Source organism: Zeus faber, assembly GCF_960531495.2.
Source record: "Zeus faber genome assembly, chromosome: 10".
Classification (NCBI taxonomy): domain Eukaryota; kingdom Metazoa; phylum Chordata; class Actinopteri; order Zeiformes; family Zeidae; genus Zeus; species Zeus faber.
The window spans coordinates 23,009,604-23,031,772 of record NC_137199.1 but is presented as its reverse complement, the minus strand read 5'-3'; the positions used below and the strand labels follow the sequence as shown (position 1 = coordinate 23,031,772).

The following is a 22,169-nucleotide window of genomic DNA, read 5'->3' as shown; positions in this document are numbered from 1 at the left end:
GCTTAAATGCCCAAAGACACATAGAGTTATGGACAGAAGAAACTATTTTACCTTTGTGTTAAGAAATTCATTCAACCGCACATTCGGATATGGAGTCATTTTCAATGAGATCAGGTGAAGTGGAAGGCGGAGGCGATTCGTCAACAAATGAAACCAAACCAAAAGTCATTATTGCCACAATGGCACAGCAATTATTATTATTTCTAGTGGTAATCATTTTAGAACCTCGATTTAACATCGAGTTAAACTGTTCATGAGTCGGTGACATAAATTAAGTCGGTTATTTTTATTACAATGCATCACAGACAAACAGAAATACTAAATGTCTAAACGCGTCTCCTGCATCGTGTGCCTTGTCCTGTTTGGGGACAGAACAGAGTACATGCTGTGGCTTTTAAAAAAAGAAATATCGATTTAATTAAATTGTGGCGTGCTTCATCCCCAATTCCTATGCAATACATGATGTTTGAGTGTGATACTGGGGAACAATGGTAGAAACATCGGCAAAGAGGAGAGGCCACTCTAAACATGGCTGCTATGGCAACTGCATCGACAAGAGGAGGGAAGGAGGGGGGCGTAATGGCATCACCCTCTTACTGTATTGATTAGATTTTTTTTGCCTGTAGACATGCGCATACACACACACACACACATGCACACACACACACACGCACGTACGTATGCACACACGCACACACACACACACACACACACACACACACACACACACACACACACACACACACACACACACACATACACACATTCGAAAGTAAACATATTTTAACATGTGTATATGCACTACAGAATCAATACATACTACTCGTACTCTTCTCCTCTATCTCTTGTTCTTTGCATTTTTGTCCCCCACCCTCCATGATTTTCTCTCTATCTTAGGCTGTCTCTCTCTCTCACACTCACTCACTCACTCACTCACACACTCACCCAAATACAAATATATAGGGTAATTCAGATGCCTCATCTGAGCACTCTCCCTAGTGAGAGCAGCATGCAGCTGTAGATGGAGTCCTGGCTGTGCATACTTGTATACTGCCAATACATGCACAGCTTACTGTACAGTGTATGTACATTTTCACAACACACACACAAAACTATAACACATGCATGCAGACAAGAGCCTATGTGGATGGCGGCTCCGGATTGGGAAGACAGTTTGCTACAGATGGTGAAGCCTGGAGCTTGTAGCTAATGGCGACTGTCCAGGAGAGAGGGCCAATCGGTTATCTCTGTCTAGGCAAAAGAACAAGATTCTCTTGAGTTGTATGTATGAAGGCAAGCTCTTGACTGACCAGTTGTGTGTTGTGGCTGCCTCTACTTTGTCGGGCTGCTAATGAGACCCTGGTGCCTGGCAGCTGCACTGATTGCTGATCCTCTTGATCTGGGTGTTTTGCTGACTGGACTTGCCAGCTCTCAATTCTGTGGTGCAATTCAAAAGGCCACCCCCACAGCGATACAGCTACTACCATAGTCCTCGAAAGCCAATAAAGGAGGGCGAAGGGGATGTGGGGGAGACGACATCCAACCAGAGGGCATGCATTCTGGAGTCTAATTGCATTCAGAGTCCCAGTCCAATGCAGTACATGTAACTGGCGGTCCAGGGTTTGGAAGCACCCTCAGGTCACTATGGCATTGGTGTCCTTTGCCTTGGCCAGCCACAGCAAGGGCCCACTTGATGGCCAGGGCTTCCATCTCCACCATTCAGCTTCTTGATAATGAAAACCACGGTATGCTCTTCGCCATCAAAGTCTCGGGAGAGGACTGGCCCAAATCCCCAGTTGGATACGTCTGCCTGAAAGACTTTTCTGGTCATCTTTGGTAGGGGAGACACAATTGAGAAGAAGTAGATCACAAACCTCTGGTCATGGTAAGCGCATCCCAGAGAGGTACAGTCCTGGGACTTGGGGACCTGCAAATTCCTTACTGCTTCCACTTTCTTGTCCTTGGGCTTGAACAACCCTCATCCGACCTAAAACCCTAGGTACTGTGCCTCTGGGAGTCCTCTCGTGGGGATGGTAGCTCAGGCGGTAGAGCTGGTGGTCTAGTGATCTAAAGGTTGCTGGTTCGATCCTAGGCTCCTCCTGCTAGCATGCTGTAGTGTCCTTGAGCAAGACACTTAACCCCTAATTGTTCCTGATGGCTGCGTCCGTCGGTGATTGAACAATTGTAAGTCGCTTCGGATAAAAGCGGCTGCTAAATGTAATGTAATGTCCTAAACTACGTTTGCGAGGGTTGGCCATCAGTCTGGCCCGGTGAAGGCTTTCTGAAACCTGTCAGTGGATCTGAAGTCAGTCATCTCAGATTACTCTTGAGCTTTGGTACTACAAACAACTACTACAACCACCTTTTACAAGGCTATGTAGCAAATGCTGTATGCTATGCGGAATACAAGGCCATTGTTAGTTTGGAAATATTTTGCTTAAAGGTGTGTGACCCTCCGTTTTGGTTTTCCCCTCAGCCATCATCACTTGGCAAATACAGTGGTTCAGCAGGTCATCCTCATTTTGCTTCTTGGCAAGGAAGACCTCCCACATGGCCTGCCAATAGATAACAGACAAGGGGTTAGATTTGTTGGAGTGTCACCATACAACTTGACCTCCTCCTATGCTTGCTGACTAGGAATGTCTGCAGTGTATCTTCCTGGGATGAGCTGTAGTCTGGTCATACGTAGGTGCTCTTCCCTGAAGATAAGTTAGTCCATGCCTAGGACTGGGTGGGACGTGCAGTCTACTCGTCAGTCCCACCATCAGGATTCCTCCGCCCACCTGTTCGGTACCTGTGGTCCATTTTTGAGGGACCTCTAAGAGTTGCCATTCAGGATTTGTTTGAACGTAGCCTCCAGGATTCGTCAGCCTGGGGCAGATGACTTACTGGCTCTCTCTTGGAGCTCTGGAGCATGTTTCGGGTGGTCTCGGCCATCTCTGTTGCCTTGACCTGAGGCACCTTTTGCAGAGGGGTTTCAGCAAAGGTGGATTCCAATGATCTCCTAAGTTGTCCTGGAATGGTTTGGTGAAACTCGTCGATGACATCCTTATCTGTCACTGCTATAGCTGGAAGCTGTGCAGGCTGGTGTTGTTGTGTCACCTTCTAGGGCGAGGACAATTGGACATAGAATTGGAACCCCGGGAGTGCAGATCAAGGTCTGGAACTTTTTACCAAAAAGCTCCTTGGTGCTTATATTTTTATCCGTAACAATGATTTAAACTGTAGCCTGTGCAGAAAAAAGATTTTCTGCCATATTTACTATTTAATATTTTCAGATTTCAGATTTCAGATTTCAGATTTCAGATGTTGATGTTTCATGTTATTGTCAGACCATAAAGTTGTCAATTTTTTCTTAAAATTTGTGAACATTTTTTTTTGTATCTTTCTTTTTCCATCTCTTTCCCTTACTCCTTTCTGTTCTCATTCTCTCTCCTTTCTTCTTTTTATTGCCAGTGGTGTCTCTCATTAACACTTATACCTCTGCTGATGTGAAGCCCTCCTTACTTTGCAGTGGATATGGTCGTGACAATGTAGAATACATCTAGAGGCAGCGAGGGAATAGATATGTCTTGCTCAACTTGTGCGTCTGACTGTATTAGTGTTTGTGTGTGTATGTACTTGTGTGTGTGTGTGTGTGTGTGTGTGTGTGTGTGTGTGTATGTGTGTGTGTTTGTGTGTGTGTGTGTGTGTGTGTGTGTGTGTGTGTGTGTGTGTGTGTGTGTAGCCTTTGTGTCAGCAGGAATCAGATTCTGTCAGGCAGGACATGACTGGAGGTGCCCCTGAGGAGGTTGAACTTAATGTGGCTCAGTGGGTCTACGTATTATGTATGTGTGTGTGTTGTACATGCGTAAGAGTGTGTGTGTGTGTGTGTGTGTGTGTGTGTGTGTGTGTGTGTGTGTGCGTGTGTGCGTGTGTGTGTGTGTGTGTGTGTGTGTGTGTGTGTGTGTGTGTGTGTGCTTTAATGTGTATCTCATGGGGGTGTAGAGTAATAATGGGCCAGTGGACCGGCCATTATAATGTGTCCTTGAGTAAGTGCAGACTTTAACTCTATAGAAATGCAAAAAATACAGCGCACACAGACTAATGACTGGTCAGAATGACTGAAATATCTATCTGCTAATAATCATGCTGTCTTTTGTAAACCCATCAGATTGGGTTGAGGTGAACTTTGTAATAAATTTTTTTAACCTTCTTTGAATTGGAATACATAATACCACACATTGTAAAAAATATAAAAGTTTCAATCCCAATTGCAATATCCGTAATAAATATTAGATTACGAACAAATAGAAGTCACTTGACATCGACACACACAAATGATGAAACAGTGGCACCTGCTGTGCATTCATTGACCCTGCTGTGTGTTTGTGGTTGTATTTCAGAATTACGGCCTAGAGACAGAAAACCTGCGAACTCTGTCCCACAAGCTGAACGCCTCAGCAAAGAACCTCCAGAACTTCATCCTTGGCCGACGGAGGGGCGGGCACTATGACGGACGGGCCTCCAGGCGGCTGCCCAACGACTTCCTCACCTCCGTGGTGGATCTGATCGGTGCGGCTAAGAACCTGCTGGCTTGGCTAGACAGGTAAGGCCAATAACTGAGCTTTTAAAATGTAATAATCTGTCAGATTTTCACAACCAAGATAACATTTTGATGACCTTCACTGACAGATGGATATAAAGGAAGCAGGTCCTTCATATACTGTTTGCAATAACCCTTTTACGGCTTATTGCAAACGGGCTTTATTATCCGTTCTAAAATTTGATGTTGGTTGGGACATGGAAATGTCACTGTTGGCAGGAAGGAGACGCGGCAACAAACTATTTTAGAAAAACATTGCTGTCTGGTCCGTGGTGTGTTTGAAACATTTGAAAACAGCATAATCTTACAATTTACACTTACAAACAGAATGTTGTATTACTGATGCCAGAAAAGAATGGTAAACCATCTTGTGTAATCCACATCCTATCTTAGAGATCATTTTCCACGGCCATCTGGTGCTATTGTTGGTCTGTCATGTGATGGGGTTGGAGACTTTATAGTGTGTTGGAAAGTCCACTCCCCATTTAGGTTTTTTTGTTATTATTTTTTAAATCAGTTAAGATAGAAAATGATATGAGAGGTCCCGTTGAGATTGAACCCTACAGTAGGTTAGAATTACGCGGGGCTTTGGTAATAGGGGTAGTCGCCACAACAATCTTTCCTTTGGAAATAATTCTGATGTCACATTATTTAAACAATAAATTCCAGCTGTGACTGATGGATTGTATAGCATGACATTGTACCATGCACCATTATTACATTGCAGATCTCCGTTTGCCAGCGTGACAGAGTACTCCTTGCTGAAGAACAACATTGTGCAGCTCTGCCTCGAGTTGACCACCATCGTACAACAGGTACACGCATGCGGACGCGACGCATACAGAGCTCATCCTGTGTCCTACATTTTTCCTTCATACCCCCAGCCAAAGGTCAAGACTTTTATAAGAAAACAATAAATGCTGTAGTCTAGGACAGAGTGCATCAACGTGGATGCTCACTTCTATCTGTTGTACCGTTGTGTGAGCGTAGCACTGTAAGCCCTCTCACTTCCACGCACTGCATAGAATTATCACATGAGCACAGCGTATGTAGAGTGGCGTGCTCAATGTGGGCAATGGCTGATGGTGTGACCAGGGAGAAAGAAACTGTCAGACGTATCTCTTCCATCACCCCCTCTTCTCCTGCACCTCCCTTTGTGCTTCCACTTCTGGCACGGCTCCTTCTGCAGACGATTGTGGACGCGCACACTCGCAACTATACAAAAGCACACCCGTAGGGTGTCTTATTAACCTGTAGGACTGTGCAGACGCACTCACAGACGGTAGAGATCCCATTGTTTGGCGAGAAACTGTAGCCTTGGTCCTGGACTTCTTCCACGTCCTTTCTGAGCACGTGCGAGCGCATGTGCCCAGAGTGAGTGCTGGAGCCGGGTAGATAACAACCTCCCCGCCCGCTTACAGGGGCCAGAGAAGAAGAAATGGGATGTCTTTCATCGGACCGCATTGGGAAAAATTGAACATGTCTGCCAGAGTGGCATGAGAAAAAAAAAAGGTGGCAGGACGGCCCATACTAATGCATCACACGGAGATGAAGAACTGCTACGGCGCGCATCTGGTGTCTCCTGTGGGCGGCTTTCCCAAATATAGATTAACTATCATCACCATTGTTGAATAACAAACTGTCTTGAGCAAATCAAACAATTTGGGGTAGAGGATTTGTGCCAGTTTCGAGATGGCTTGCAGAGCTGTAGAAATGTGTGCTTCAGGTCTGGGCCGTACCAGTTTATAAATCAAATCGAAAATATCCACAAGAATTGTACAGCAATATGCATATTTTATAGTGTTGCAATAGAGATGCAACACTACCATCAGCCATCTTGCCTTTTGTGTCTTGGCTAATATTTATTTTCCTAATAACTCTTGATCTAGTTATACTATCTGCATGTTCTGTTTGTGGGAGGGAGTTATTTGAGCTATTCTGATTTTGTCCCTGTGTTTTCCCCCCTCCAATATACTGTATATCTCATGTTTTAATTCTCTCTCTCTCTCTCACTCTCTCTCTCTCTCTCTCTCTCTCTCTCTCTCTCTCTCTCTCTCTCACACACACACACACTATTTCTCTTCACAGGACTGCACTGTGTATGAGACAGAGAATAAAATCCTCCATGTGGTAAGTTCCAACTGCGTCACCTCCTCACTATGTGGGCCGCATGCAGGACGCCATTTAGCTTCGGATTCCTTTATAAAACGATGGATAGTATTTCTACGTAAAACTTTTTCTTTCAATATTTAATCAAATTAGAAGAAATGACATACTTTACAGCAAAATAGAAAGTGAATGCAATTTAAAATAGCCTGTTAAAGTTTTGTCAGGTATGTGTGTGTGTGTGTGTGTGTGTGCATGTGTGTCTTGGGGGGAGTGGTAGAAGTACATGAGCCTCGGCCAAAGAGCTGTGGGTAACAACTTACCCTGAATTTTGGGTGCAAAAAGGCAATGGCACCTTAAATCAACCTCTTATATCCTGTGTGTGTGTGTGTGTGTGTGTGTGTGTGTGTGTGTGTGTGTGTGTGCACGCACGCTCGTGTGTGTGTGTATGTGTGTTTGTTTGTGTGGCAGAAGTGTGAGGGACTAGTGGCTGATTCGGCCTGACAGCTGGGTTGGGTCTGCTGCCATTCAAGGTCATGCAGAAAAAAGCAACCAAGGGCTGGTGGGGCCTGTCCGCCAAAATAATCTGATTTCTTGCTTTTAATTTTACAGGAAGATGATGCAGGAAAAGCGTCACAAGCATATTGAATGAACCTGTAAACCAATATGGAGCGAAAACAGCATTGACTGCGACTGCCGATTCCAGTACTTTCTGTGGAAATCAAATGTCCTTCTGTAGCAGCTTCACACTAAATGACAAAAACCTAAATTGTTGCCTCTGATTTGGCCATCCATGCAGTCAAAGTGATTTCTCACCATTCGTCCTGTAGCATAGACAAGCAGCTGACTGGAGATTATCCCGCCCTCCCGTACGGAGTTCCAACCATTTAGGTCTGCAAGGAGTTTTAGAAACACGTTGAATTTAATTGGGGTCACTTGGGCGAGTGTCTGGACAGAGTCTCGTAGTTTATTACGATGAGCAGCTTCAGTCTATCAGCGGCCGTAGGAAGGAAAATGAACGGGCCTCATTCACAAAACTCCAATTCAAAGAATTTGAATTTGGCGGAGCTGGATGCCCTTCCACCATCATAAAACACGTGGACATAAGGGTTATCTGACAATAAGCTGCACGCACTTGGTTCCTTTATTTGTAACTTTTAATTATTTAATTTATTTATTTATATTTTTATTTTTATTTATATTTTTATTTTTATTTTTATTTTTATTTTTATTTTTATTTTTATTTTTATTATTATTATTATTATAAATAATTTATTTATTTATTTTTAAAGCACTTGGTTCCTTTACATAGCATCAATTATTTACCTTAACAAAACAAGCATGATTAATATTATAATTAGTTTAGTTGTTTAACCAGTGAAACGTGAGACTCAATATCGCAGGAAGAGGGAGAGGAAGAGGAAGCGCACTAATCGTTGCTGGTCGGCGGCGTGCTGTGTCGTGTAGCCGAACCTTCCAAAGCAAACCTCACTCTAGAGCTGAATCACGGTGACTGCACCAGTTTACCTCTGCTGTTACAGTATGGCCCAAATAATGCCTGAAGAGGATCAGTGTACACTTTGCAAATTAGAATTATGAAACACATACACACGCACGCACGCACGCACACACACACAAATTTATAAAGACTACACATGACTAAGTGTGTTATGTGTGGGAGGGATATGTGTGAGATAGGGAGACAGTGTGGAGGGGAGAGAGACAATTCAAGAGAGCAAAGAAAGAGAGACAGTGAGAAAGAGAGAGAGAGAGAGAGAGGGAGAGACAGAGAGAAAGAACGAGAGAGAGAGGGAGAGAGGGAGAGGGAGAGAGACAGAGAGAAAGTGAGCGAGAGACAGAGAGCGGGAGAGGGAGAGAGACAGAGAGAAAGAGAGCGAGAGAGAGAGAGAGGGAGAGGGAGAGAGACAGAGAGAAAGAGAGCGAGAGAGAGAGAGAGAGAGCGAGAGAGAGGGAGAGACAGAGATTTTAAAGCATCTTTATTTTAACATTTTCTCTAGTTCACAGTTACAGACAATACAACAAACACACTTGGTTCACTAACAGAGTCCTACACGTTAAAAACAGACTGGAAGCACAGGTCGTCCTCCACCAGGGAACAGATGGCGTCGTTAAAACACCACAGCTTGATGAAGACGTCCAGACTCTTCATCAGTCTGTGAAAGTTAAAATCAATCAAGACTCTGGCCCTGACCAACGCTACAAACACTCTTCCTAAAACACTCTCCTTTCCCCTCAGTTTGTTCCTCCTCGTGAGGTAGATGGCCATCTTCGCTTCCCCTACTAGAAAATTAAGCAGTCGCCATTTCTCTGCGTTGGCCCTGTAGTATCCGGCCCCAAAAATAAAACAGTTTCTGGACCACTCCTCCTTGAAGAGCTTAAAACTTTCCTTTAAAAGACTAAAAAGCTCTAAAAGTCTGTCGCACTCTGCAAAACAGTGAAACACGGACTCTGGCAGTTTGCAGAATGGACATTCATTTGCGACCGTGGGATTAAAAACAGAAACAAAGCTGTTGACAGCTATGGCTCCATGTAGGACCCTCCATTGGAGGTCCCCCGTCCTTTTCTTGGAGGGAGCTTTGTAAAAACTCCTCCAACACGGCTCCTCCTGTCCCCCCATCTGGAGCCGTCCCCTCCAGACAGTGTCCTGCCGCCCCTCCAGTCCCTTCCTATTTAAAACAACCACACACTCTTTGTAAAAAGCCTTCCCGCTGGCTGTGTGCAGGTCCAGTTCTGCATAACGTGCCCTGTGCAGCAGCTTCCCGGAGGACCCCTCCAGGTTGGGGGTCAGGGTCATCTCCGGGAAGGGATCCTCCGAGTTTGGCTCCTCCGCGCCTTCGCCGTACTCCTTCAGCAGGGCCAGCTCCTCCTCCGTGAGCGTCTCCCTCCACCTCTTGAGCACCAGGTGTACGATCCTGGTGGACCTCACCCCCAGCCGCTCCGCCATGGCCTCGCCGTCCTGCAGGTCGCTCCCCGCCGCCGCCACCACCTGCCTCAGGGTCAGGACCCCCGCCTCCCTCAGGATGCTCCTCAGTCCTGGAGTGGCCCCGTCCTGCACATCCAGCCTGGCTCCTCCGATCACCGGCTCCTCCAGGAGCCAGTGGAGGGAATCTGCGGCCTCCCTTTTCCTGTTCTTAAATAACCCCCATGCTTTAAAAAGCTCCTGGTAAAAACGGGGTAAGCCCGACTTGTTTAGAAGACTCGTGTCCATTAAAAACAACGAGCGGTCAAGTCCCATCCTCCCAGTCCTCTTTAAGACCAAGCCCGCCACGTCCTTCCAAACGTTAAAGTACCCCGTTAACAACTTCTGCACAAACTGTAACCTAAAAGTTGCCACTCTGCTTTTGATGTCCACCACACTGTGCCCCCCTTCCTCTTTAGGCAGAAAGACCCTTTCCTTCCTGACCCAGTGGAAATTCCGCCCCCAAAAGAAGTCTATCAGCTCGGCCTGTATCTTCCTAACTAGCAGGTCTGGTGGTTGGACACAGGCCACTCTGTGCCACAGCTGTGAGGCCACCAGGTTGTTAATAATGAGCGTCCTGCCCCTATAGGACAGCTGTGGCAGTGCCCACCTCCATTTTCTTAGCTTGCCCTGTATCTTTCCTAGCAGTCCTTCCCAATTCTTCCCCACCACACTTTCGCTCCCTAAAAACACTCCCAGATACTTAAACCCATCCCTTCGCCACCGTAAGCCTCCTGGCAGTTTTAAAAGTCCCCCCCTCCATCCGCCCACAGCCAGCGCTTCGCTTTTGCCCCAGTTGACTTTCGCTGCTGATAGCAGCCCAAAGTCCCTGACGATCCCCTCCAGTTTGCTGATTTCGTCCTGTTTCTTTATTAAGACAATGACGTCGTCCGCATAGGCTGATAGAATGTGGCTTCTCTCGAGACCGTTTAGAAACACACCCTCGATGTTCGTCCTTAATTGACACAGCAATGGTTCTATGGCCAGAGAGTACAACATCCCTGAGAGGGGGCAGCCCTGTCTCACCCCTCTACGCACTTTAAAAGGGCCGCTCAGCCCTCCATTAATCTTCAGTATACTCTCGATGTCCTGGTACAAAACCTGGATCATGGCTACCAGACCAGGGCTGAGGCCAAAAGCCTCCAGAGTTTTCCAGAGGTAAGGGTGCTCAACCCGGTCAAACGCCTTTTCCTGGTCTAGCGAAATGAGCCCAGTTTCAATGCCCAGAGAACTAGAGACGTCCAAAATATCCCGAATTAGGGACACATTGTCCAGAATGGACCTACCAGGCACACAGTAAGTTTGGTCCTGATGGACTACCAGGTCCATCACCTCCCTCAGCCTGTTGGCCAGTGCCCTCGACAGGATTTTATAGTCCGTGCACAGAAGGGACACAGGACGCCAGTTCTTGATCTCCTGCAGGTCTCCTTTCTTGGGTAGGAGGGTGATGACTGCCCTCCTGCAGCTGACTGGCAATAACTTATCTTTAAAAACTTCATTAAAAACCATTAAAAGGTCCTCCCGTAACTCCTCCCAGAACTCTTTGTAAAACTCCGCAGGAATCCCGTCGATGCCAGGGGCCTTACCCCCCTTCATGCTCTGCAGGGCCGTGGAAAGATCCTGCAGGGTCAGAGGTTCCCCCAGCACCGCACTGACATCTTCCGGGACCCTGGGCAAATTCCCACAAAAGGAGTAAAACAGTTCTTTTTGCTCCTCGTACTCACTTCTGTACAGCTCTGTGTAAAAGTCCACGGCTCTCGTCCGGATCTCCTCCGGCCTCCTGAGCTCCTGTCCTGTGTCTGATCTCAGGGCGTGGATAAACCTGCTCTGCCCGTTGCTCTTCTCCAGGCTAAAAAAGAAACTAGATGGTGCGTCCATCAGTGCTGCGCTCTGGAAGCGAGAGCGGACCAGCGCCCCCTGCGCCTTGGTGCCTAGTAGGTCTGCAAGAGCAGCTCTTTTAGACTTGAGGTCCTTAATGTGATCTCGATTCCCGATTGGTTCCACTACACCCTGTAACTCCACAATGTCAGTCTCCAGATCCCTCATAGATCTGGTGATGTCCCGTGTGACATTGAGAGTATACTGCCGACAGAGCTGCTCTATCTCCCTCTTCCCATAGTCCCACCACAGTCTTAAGGAAATAAAATCCTGCTTTCTGTCTCTAAAACCTTCCCAAAAAAACCTAAAAGCATCTTTAAAGTTGGAGTCACATAGTAGGGTGGTGTTAAAATGCCAATATGCGCTTTTGGGCTTTACATTGGCGATAAAGACACGGCAAACAACCAGGGAGTGATCGGTAAAACCAACAGGCACCATTCTACATTCCTTAAAAATGTTGAAATGGTGCTTAAAACAGTAAAACCGGTCTAGTCTGGCCAACGATAAAGAGGTGCCTCTGCAGTGCACCCAGGTGTACTGTCTTTCATCCCCGTTGGTTCTCCTCCACACGTCCGTTAGCTCGTTCTCGCTTGAGAGCAGCCTCATCACGTTCTGCGATGCTCTGTGAGGCTCACAGTGGTTCCTGTCTAACAGGTCGTTCTCGGTGCAGTTAAAGTCACCTCCTAGAAACAAAAACTCCTCAGTACGAGTTTTGCTTAAAACCCCATTTAAAACTTGCAAAAAAGTGACTCTGTGTGGTCCTGTGGTGGGAGCGTACACATTTATAAAGACAAACTTATGATGCTCAAATGCTGCCCTCACCACCATCAGTCTGCCCTCCACCACCTCCTCCACCTCAAAGGATGCTGGGGCAAAGCTCTTAGAAAAGAGAAGAGCCACCCCACCGCTGGTGGTGCTCTTGTGGCTTAGCACCACCTCCCCCCCCCACTCCCTCTTCCAGTCAGCCTCATTGCCGGAGTCACTGTGGGTCTCCTGCACCAACAGCACATCCAGCCTCTTCTGCTCCATCAGCTCATACAGCAGAGACCTCTTAGCTGCGTCTCTGGCCCCATTCGCGTTCAGCGTGCTGATGTTAAAGTCACTCATTGCAACGGAAAAGGGAAACAGCCCGAACAGCAGCGCCCACCTCCACCTCCTCCCCATCCTCTCCCTTGTTCAGCTCCTTCCTGATCTTCTGCACTATTTTCTTTAACCTGTACACCTCCTGGTCCGTGAACCCTCCTCTCCCCTTACTCCTCATCTGTTGCTGGGCCGCGTTCGCCAGCAACTCCTTGTCTGAGAAAAAATCCTCCACCTTAATCCCTTTCACATTCTTCGTCCTGTGCAGAAACGCTTTTATTTTGCCCACACTGTAGCTTTTTTTGCCCTTTTTCTTCTTTACGCCGAGAAAAACCTGCCCCTCACTGTCTGCAGCAGAGTCCTCCTCCATCCAGGACTCTGACTCCGAGCCTCCCTGCTCCACCTCCTGACTTGCCTTCCCCTGGCTTGCTGTCCCTCTCTTCGCCTGAGAGTCTCCTGCCATTTTGTTGGACTTTCTTTTGAGCCGAGGGACTCTCACCCGATCGTCCTCGTCCCCCATCTCAAAGTCACTTCCTTCCAGTGCCTCCTCCTCCCTAGCTACGTCACCTGCACTCCTTTGACTTTGTTCCGTAGCTTCCTTTCCCTCACCAGTCCCCTCCTGTCCCCCCGCACCCACCTGCCTGTCTTCCGGACCCTCCTCCTTCCCCTCCTGTCCTCCCACCCTTACCTGCCTTTTTTCCAGACCCTCGCCTGCCTCCCCCCGTGTCTCCACGCTCACCTGGCTGCGCTGTCTACCTCCACCCGTTCCCTCCTGCGGCTCCACATTCCCCTCCCCCCCCTCCTTTTTTTTCCCCTGCCCCTCGCCTGCCCCCTCCTGTGCCCCCACCTTCACCTGTTTCTTCTCCTTTCCTTTCCGCCCTCCACCTGTCTCCCCCTGTGCCCCCACCTCCACCTGTCTTTCCCCTGCCTCCATTTGGCCCTCACCTGCCTCTCCCTGTGCCCCCACCTTCACCTGCTTTTCCCCTCCTTCCTTCTGGCCCTCCCCCGCCTCCTCCTGTGCCCCCACCTTCGCCTGCTTTTCCCCTTTCTGACCCTCACCTGCTCCCTCCTGTGCCCCCACCTTCGCCTGCTTTTCCCCTTTCTGACCCTCACCTGCTCCCTCCTGTGCCCCCACCTTCGCCTGCTTTTCCCCTTTCTGACCCTCACCTGCCCCCTCCTGTGCTCCCTCCTTGTCCTGTCCACCCTTCTGCCCCTCACCTGTCTCGCCGCCTGCCTTCTTACCTGGACATGCCCTGACCTGGTGTCCCTCCCCACCGCACCCAAAGCACTTGGTGGTGTCAGTGTTGACAAACACCACGTAGTCAAACTCATCCGCCCTGATTTTAAAAGCTACGTTTAACTCCGCATCCCTGTTGTTCAACACCATCAGGACGTGCCTCCTGTGCGACACCACATGCTTGAGCAGCGGCGACTTGCACCCCGACGGGACTTTTTTAACTGGCGACACCACCTTCCCGTGCCTCGCCAGTTCCTTAGTGAGGGTCTCATCCTTAATAAACGGCGGAACATTCGCCAAATTCACCCTCCTCGCCGGTGTGGAGAGAGGCAGGACGGGAACAAACATTTTGTTCACCGTAACGCCGCTCGCCACCACCGCGTTCACCTTGTCTACGCCATCCAGGAAGATGACCACCGCGCTGTTCATCCGCGCTGCGGACACAACGCTGCTGTAGCCGACAGCCTTCCCCACCGCCAGGCTGCAGTCCTCCACCGAGACCGAGGAAGACACGGGCAACTTAATGCCGTGCTTCCTCGTTAGCTTGGTGAGGTCCGACATGGCCGCGGACCCGCACCACCACCACCACCACTACCACCACCACCCCCCACCCGCTGTGCGCACACCCTACAACCAACAAAAAAACTAAACCCGTCACCAACAAATAATTATAAACATACAATTGATAGAAAAAGTTAGAGAGAAAACCACTCACTCTACCAAACGCTCACACGCTCCGCTCGCTCACGCCTCCAATCACTCAGAGAGAGAGAGAGAGAGAGAGAGAGATAGATAGATAGATAGATAGATAGAGAGAGAGAGAGAGATAGAGAGAGATTTTAAAGCATCTTTATTTTAACATTTTCTCTAGTTCACAGTTACAGACAATACAACAAACACACTTGGTTCACTAACAGAGTCCTACACGTTAAAAACAGACTGGAAGCACAGGTCGTCCTCCACCAGGGAGCAGATGGCGTCGTTAAAACACCACAGCTTGATGAAGACGTCCAGACTCTTCATCAGTCTGTGAAAGTTAAAATCAATCAAGACTCTGGCCCTGACCAACGCTACAAACACTCTTCCTAAAACACTCTCCTTTCCCCTCAGTTTGTTCCTCCTCGTGAGGTAGATGGCCATCTTCGCTTCCCCTACTAGAAAATTAAGCAGTCGCCATTTCTCTGCGTTGGCCCTGTAGTATCTAGCCCCAAAAATAAAACAGTTTCTGGACCACTCCTCCTTAAAGAGCTTAAAACTTTCCTTTAAAAGACTAAAAAGCTCTAAAAGTCTGTCGCACTCTGCAAAACAGTGAAACACGGACTCTGGCAGTTTGCAGAATGGACATTCATTTGCGACCGTGGGATTAAAAACAGAAACAAAGCTGTTGACAGCTATGGCTCCATGTAGGACCCTCCATTGGAGGTCCCCCGTCCTTTTCTTGGAGGGAGCTTTGTAAAAACTCCTCCAACACGGCTCCTCCTGTCCCCCCATCTGGAGCCGTCCCCTCCAGACAGTGTCCTGCTGCCCCTCCAGTCCCTTCCTATTTAAAACAACCACACACTCTTTGTAAAAAGCCTTCCCGCTGGCTGTGTGCAGGTCCAGTTCTGCATAACGTGCCCTGTGCAGCAGCTTCCCGGAGGACCCCTCCAGGTTGGGGGTCAGGGTCATCTCCGGGAAGGGATCCTCCGAGTTTGGCTCCTCCGCGCCTTCGCCGTACTCCTTCAGCAGGGCCAGCTCCTCCTCCGTGAGCATCTCCCTCCACCTCTTGAGCACCAGGTGTACGATCCTGGTGGACCTCACCCCCAGCCGCTCCGCCATGGCCTCGCCGTCCTGCAGGTCGCTCCCCGCCGCCGCTACCACCTGCCTCAGGGTCAGGACCCCCGCCTCCCTCAGGATGCTCCTCAGTCCTGGAGTGGCCCCGTCCTGCACATCCAGCCTGGCTCCTCCGATCACCGGCTCCTCCAGGAGCCAGTGGAGGGAATCTGCGGCCTCCCTTTTCCTGTTCTTAAATAACCCCCATGCTTTAAAAAGCTCCTGATAAAAACGGGGTAAGCCCGACTTGTTTAGAAGACTCGTGTCCATTAAAAACAACGAGCGGTCAAGTCCCATCCTCCCAGTCCTCTTTAAGACCAAGCCCGCCACGTCCTTCCAAACGTTAAAGTACCCCGTTAACAACTTCTGCACAAACTGTAACCTAAAAGTTGCCACTCTGCTTTTGATGTCCACCACACCGTGCCCCCCTTCCTCTTTAGGCAGAAAGACCCTTTCCTTCCTGACCCAGTGGAAATTCCGCCCCCAAAAGAAGTCTATCAGCTCGGCCTGTATCTTCCTAACTAGCAGGTCTGGTGGTTGGACACAGGCCACTCTGTGCCACAGCTGTGAGGCCACCAGGTTGTTAATAATGAGCGTCCTGCCCCTATAGGACAGCTGTGGCAGTGCCCACCTCCATTTTCTTAGCTTGCCCTGTATCTTTCCTAGCAGTCCTTCCCAATTCTTCCCCACCACACTTTCGCTCCCTAAAAACACTCCCAGATACTTAAACCCATCCCTTCGCCACCGTAAGCCTCCTGGCAGTTTTAAAAGTCCCCCCCTCCATCCGCCCACAGCCAGCGCTTCGCTTTTGCCCCAGTTGACTTTCGCTGCTGATAGCAGCCCAAAGTCCCTGACGATCCCCTCCAGTTTGCTGATTTCGTCCTGTTTCTTTATTAAGACAATGACGTCGTCCGCATAGGCTGATAGAATGTGGCTTCTCTCGAGACCGTTTAGAAACACACCCTCGATGTTCGTCCTTAATTGACACAGCAATGGTTCTATGGCCAGAGAGTACAACATCCCTGAGAGGGGGCAGCCCTGTCTCACCCCTCTACGCACTTTAAAAGGGCCGCTCAGCCCTCCATTAATCTTCAGTATACTCTCGATGTCCTGGTACAAAACCTGGATCATGGCTACCAGACCAGGGCTGAGGCCAAAAGCCTCCAGAGTTTTCCAGAGGTAAGGGTGCTCAACCCGGTCAAACGCCTTTTCCTGGTCTAGCGAAATGAGCCCAGTTTCAATGCCCAGAGAACTAGAGACGTCCAAAATATCCCGAATTAGGGACACATTGTCCAGAATGGACCTACCAGGCACACAGTAAGTTTGGTCCTGATGGACGACCAGGTCCATCACCTCCCTCAGCCTGTTGGCCAGTGCCCTCGACAGGATTTTATAGTCCGTGCACAGAAGGGACACAGGACGCCAGTTCTTGATCTCCTGCAGGTCTCCTTTCTTGGGTAGGAGGGTGATGACTGCCCTCCTGCAGCTGACTGGCAATAACTTATCTTTAAAAACTTCATTAAAAACCATTAAAAGGTCCTCCCGTAACTCCTCCCAGAACTCTTTGTAAAACTCTGCAGGAATCCCGTCGATGCCAGGGGCCTTACCCCCCTTCATGCTCTGCAGGGCCGTGGAAAGATCCTGCAGGGTCAGAGGTTCCCCCAGCACCGCACTGACATCTTCCGGGACCCTGGGCAAATTCCCACAAAAGGAGTAAAACAGTTCTTTATGCTCCTCGTACTCACTTCTGTACAGCTCTGTGTAAAAGTCCACGGCTCTCGTCCGGATCTCCTCCGGCCTCCTGAGCTCCTGTCCTGTGTCTGATCTCAGGGCGTGGATAAACCTGCTCTGCCCGTTGCTCTTCTCCAGGCTAAAAAAGAAACTAGATGGTGCGTCCATCAGTGCTGCGCTCTGGAAGCGAGAGCGGACCAGCGCCCCCTGCGCCTTGGTGCCTAGTAGGTCCGCAAGAGCAGCTCTTTTAGACTTGAGGTCCTTAATGTGATCTCGATTCCCAGTGGGTTCCACTACACCCTGTAACTCCACAATGTCAGTCTCCAGATCCCTCATAGATCTGGTGATGTCCCGTGTGACATTGAGAGTATACTGTCGACAGAGCTGCTCTATCTCCCTCTTCCCATAGTCCCACCACAGTCTTAAGGAAATAAAATCCTGCTTTCTGTCTCTAAAACCTTCCCAAAAAAACCTAAAAGCATCTTTAAAGTTGGAGTCACATAGTAGGGTGGTGTTAAAATGCCAATATGCGCTTTTGGGCTTTACATTGGCGATAAAAACACGGCAAACAACCAGGGAGTGATCGGTAAAACCCACAGGCACCATTCTACATTCCTTAAAAATGTTAAAATGGTGCTTAAAACAGTAAAACCGGTCTAGTCTGGCCAACGATAAAGAGGTGCCTCTGCAGTGCACCCAGGTGTACTGTCTTTCATCCCCGTTGGTTCTCCTCCACACGTCCGTTAGCTCGTTCTCGCTTGAGAGCAGCCTCATCGCGTTCTGCGATGCTCTGTGAGGCTCACAGTGGTTCCTGTCTAACAGGTCGTTCTCGGTGCAGTTAAAGTCACCTCCTAGAAACAAAAACTCCCCAGTACGAGTTTTGCTTAAAACCCCATTTAAAACTTGCAAAAAAGTGACTCTGTGTGGTCCTGTGGTGGGAGCGTACACATTTATAAAGACAAACTTATGATGCTCAAATGCTGCCCTCACCACCATCAGTCTGCCCTCCACCACCTCCTCCACCTCAAAGGATGCTGGGGCAAAGCTCTTAGAAAAGAGAAGAGCCACCCCACCGCTGGTGGTGCTCTTGTGGCTTAGCACCACCTCCCCCCCCCACTCCCTCTTCCAGTCAGCCTCATTGCCAGAGTCACTGTGGGTCTCCTGCACCAACAGCACATCCAGCCTCTTCTGCTCCATCAGCTCATACAGCAGAGACCTCTTAGCTGCGTCTCTGGCCCCATTCGCGTTCAGCGTGCTGATGTTAAAGTCACTCATTGCAACGGAAAAGGGAAACAGCCCGAACAGCAGCACCCACCTCCACCTCCTCCCCATCCTCTCCGTTGTTCAGCTCCTTCCTGATCTTCTGCACTATTTTCTTTAACCTGTACACCTCCTGGTCCGTGAACCCTCCTCTCCCCTTACTCCTCATCTGTTGCTGGGCCGCGTTCGCCAGCAACTCCTTGTCTGAGAAAAAATCCTCCACCTTAATCCCTTTCACATTCTTCGTCCTGTGCAGAAACGCTTTTATTTTGCCCACACTGTAGCTTTTTTTGCCCTTTTTCTTCTTTACGCCGAGAAAAACCTGCCCCTCACTGTCTGCAGCAGAGTCCTCCTCCATCCAGGACTCTGACTCCGAGCCTCCCTGCTCCACCTCCTGACTTGCCTTCCCCTGGCTTGCTGTCCCTCTCTTCGCCTGAGAGTCTCCTGCCATTTTGTTGGACTTTCTTTTGAGCCGGGGGACTCTCACCCGATCGTCCTCGTCCCCCATCTCAAAGTCACTTCCTTCCAGTGCCTCCTCCTCCCTAGCTACGTCACCTGCACTCCTTTGACTTTGTTCCGTAGCTTCCTTTCCCTCACCAGTCCCCTCCTGTCCCCCCGCACCCACCTGCCTGTCTTCCGGACCCTCCTCCTTCCCCTCCTGTCCTCCCACCCTTACCTGCCTTTTTTCCAGACCCTCGCCTGCCTCCCCCCGTGTCTCCACGCTCACCTGGCTGCGCTGTCTACCTCCACCCGTTCCCTCCTGCGGCTCCACATTCCCCTCCCCCCCCTCCTTTTTTTTCCCATGCCCCTCGCCTGCCCCCTCCTGTGCCCCCACCTTCACCTGTTTCTTCTCCTTTCCTTTCCGCCCTCCACCTGTCTCCCCCTGTGCCCCTGCCTCCACCTGTCTTTCCCCTGCCTCCATTTGGCCCTCACCTGCCTCTCCCTGTGCCCCCACCTTCACCTGCTTTTCCCCTCCTTCCTTCTGGCCCTCCCCCGCCTCCTCCTGTGCCCCCACCTTCGCCTGCTTTTCCCCTTTCTGACCCTCACCTGCTCCCTCCTGTGCCCCCACCTTCGCCTGCTTTTCCCCTTTCTGACCCTCACCTGCCCCCTCCTGTGCTCCCTCCTTGTCCTGTCCACCCTTCTGCCCCTCACCTGTCTCACCGCCTGCCTTCTTACCTGGACATGCCCTGACCTGGTGTCCCTCCCCACCGCACCCAAAGCACTTGGTGGTGTCAGTGTTGACAAACACCACGTAGTCAAACTCATCCGCCCTGATTTTAAAAGCTACGTTCAGCTCCGCATCCCTGTTGTTCAACACCATCAGGACGTGTCTCCTGTGCGACACCACATGCTTGAGCAGCGGCGACTTGCACCCCGACGGGACTTTTTTAACTGGCGACACCACCTTCCCGTGCCTCGCCAGTTCCTTAGTGAGGGTCTCATCCTTAATAAACGGCGGAACATTCGCCAAATTCACCCTCCTCGCCGGTGTGGAGAGAGGCAGGACGGGAACAAACATTTTGTTCACCGTAACGCCGCTCGCCACCACCGCGTTCACCTTGTCTACGCCATCCAGGAAGATGACCACCGCGCTGTTCATCCGCGCTGCGGACACAACGCTGCTGTAGCCGACAGCCTTCCCCACCGCCAGGCTGCAGTCCTCCACCGAGACCGAGGAAGACACGGGCAACTTAATGCCGTGCTTCCTCGTTAGCTTGGTGAGGTCCGACATGGTTGCGGACCCGCACCACCACCACCACCACTACCACCACCACCCCCCACCCGCTGTGCGCACACCCTACAACCAACAAAAAACTAAACCCGTCACCACCAAATAATTATAAACATGCAATTGATAGAAAAAGTTAGAGAGAAAACCACTCACTCTACCAAACGCTCACACGCTCCACTCGCTCACGCCTCCAATCACTCAGAGAGAGAGAGAGAGAGAGAGAGAGAGAGAGAGAGAGATAGATGGATAGATAGATAGAGATAGATGGATAGATAGATAGATAGATAGATAGATAGAGAGAGATAGATAGAGAGAGAGAGAGAGAGAGAGAGAGAGATAGATGGATAGATAGATAGATAGATAGATAGAGAGAGAGAGAGATAGATAGAGAGAGAGAGACAGAGAGAAAGAGAACAAGAAAGAGAGAGAGAGCGAGAGGGAGAGAGACAGAGAGGAAGAGAGCGAGAGAGAGAGAGAGAGACAGAGGGAGAGAGACAGAGAGAAAGAGAGCGAGAGAGAGAAAGAGAACAAGAAAGAGAGAGAGAGCGAGAGGGAGAGAGACAGAGAGGAAGAGAGAGAGAGAGAGAGACAGAGGGAGAGGGAGAGAGACAGAGAGAAAGAGAGAGAGAGAGAGAAAGAGAGAGCGAGAGAGAGAGGGTGAGGGAGAGGGAGCAAGATAGAAAGAGAAACAAATAGAGGAAGAATGCGGGGAGAGTCGATAAATATTTCAGATTATTAACATGGATTGTTTTGGTGAAGGAAATGTTTTGCAAATGTTTTGTTGTAATTGCATAACGTTTTGGGGAATTTGCATTTGATCCATTTGGTCTAACCTTTCTCTTAATCTGTTGAGATTACTCATTACATAATACAGTGGTTTATGTGACTAATTACAGATATTCCCCTCCTTAGTTTGTTTTCAATATCTGTTACGAGCATCTTTCGAACGCTGCCCCAAAAATGGGTGTTAGAGAGACAACGAGAATATCTGGTCAACACTGCTGTAGCTGCTCTAGTGGTCGTTTGGTACGTTTGTCAGCTTCCACTCAATAATGCAAAAGTCAGTCCTGCTCTCCTCCCCTCTAGACTAGAGCCTGCAGTGATCAGATGGACAGGGGTATGGTGTGTGTGTGTGTGTGTGTGTGTGTGTGTGTGTGTGTGTGTGTGTGTGTGTGTGTGCGTGCGTGCGTGCGTGCGTGCGTGCGTGCGTGCGTGCGCGCACACGCGCGTGGGCGGGTGGAGAGACAGACAGAGAATGAGAGGGGGTGGGGGTGAGAGGCAGGAAAAGTCAGGAGCGTGTGTGTGTGTGTGTGTGTGTTTGATGAGGCATGAAGTGTGTCTGAGTGTGCACGTGTGTACGTGTTTATGTGCATGCATGCATGCATGCATAAGGATGAGGAATTACATAAGACTGTCCTAGTTGTGTTTCCCCGTTCCTCTCCTTCTCCCCCCTTTTTTTTTACCCCATTTTCTACCTCTCCCTTTCACTTTCGATAACCTCTCTCTCCGTCGCCCTCTTTTCCTCATCCCTCCTTCCATTTAAGTTCATGTTTGCTGTAGTGTAAATTCAGGCATGTGGAGTGTTTGTATTATGCAACTGCGGCGTGTCTGCGAATAAGTTACCAAATTCATGGTTGCGTGCATATGTATTAGAGCGCATTTGCGACTGCACATGTTTATGTGCGCGCGCGCGCGTGTGTGTATGTGTGAGTGCGTGCGTGTGTGTTTGTGTTTGGGTGAGGAACGAAAGGTGTGTGAGCACGGAGAA

At 49.5% G+C, this 22,169-nt stretch overlaps 1 protein-coding gene across 1 annotated transcript in view; it reads left to right on the top strand.

Moving 5' to 3' along the window:
- Nucleotides 1–22,169, top strand: part of LOC307236296 (connector enhancer of kinase suppressor of ras 2) — a gene marked incomplete at both ends in the record, with an annotated part of 65,079 nt that overhangs the window by 17,618 nt on the left and 25,292 nt on the right. Inside the window, 3 exons of the mRNA XM_080008666.1 lie at nt 4,386–4,588; nt 5,313–5,400; nt 6,674–6,715. Coding sequence (XP_079864792.1) covers nt 4,386–4,588; nt 5,313–5,400; nt 6,674–6,715 — 333 coding nt within the window. The remainder of the gene's footprint in view (nt 1–4,385; nt 4,589–5,312; nt 5,401–6,673; nt 6,716–22,169) is intronic.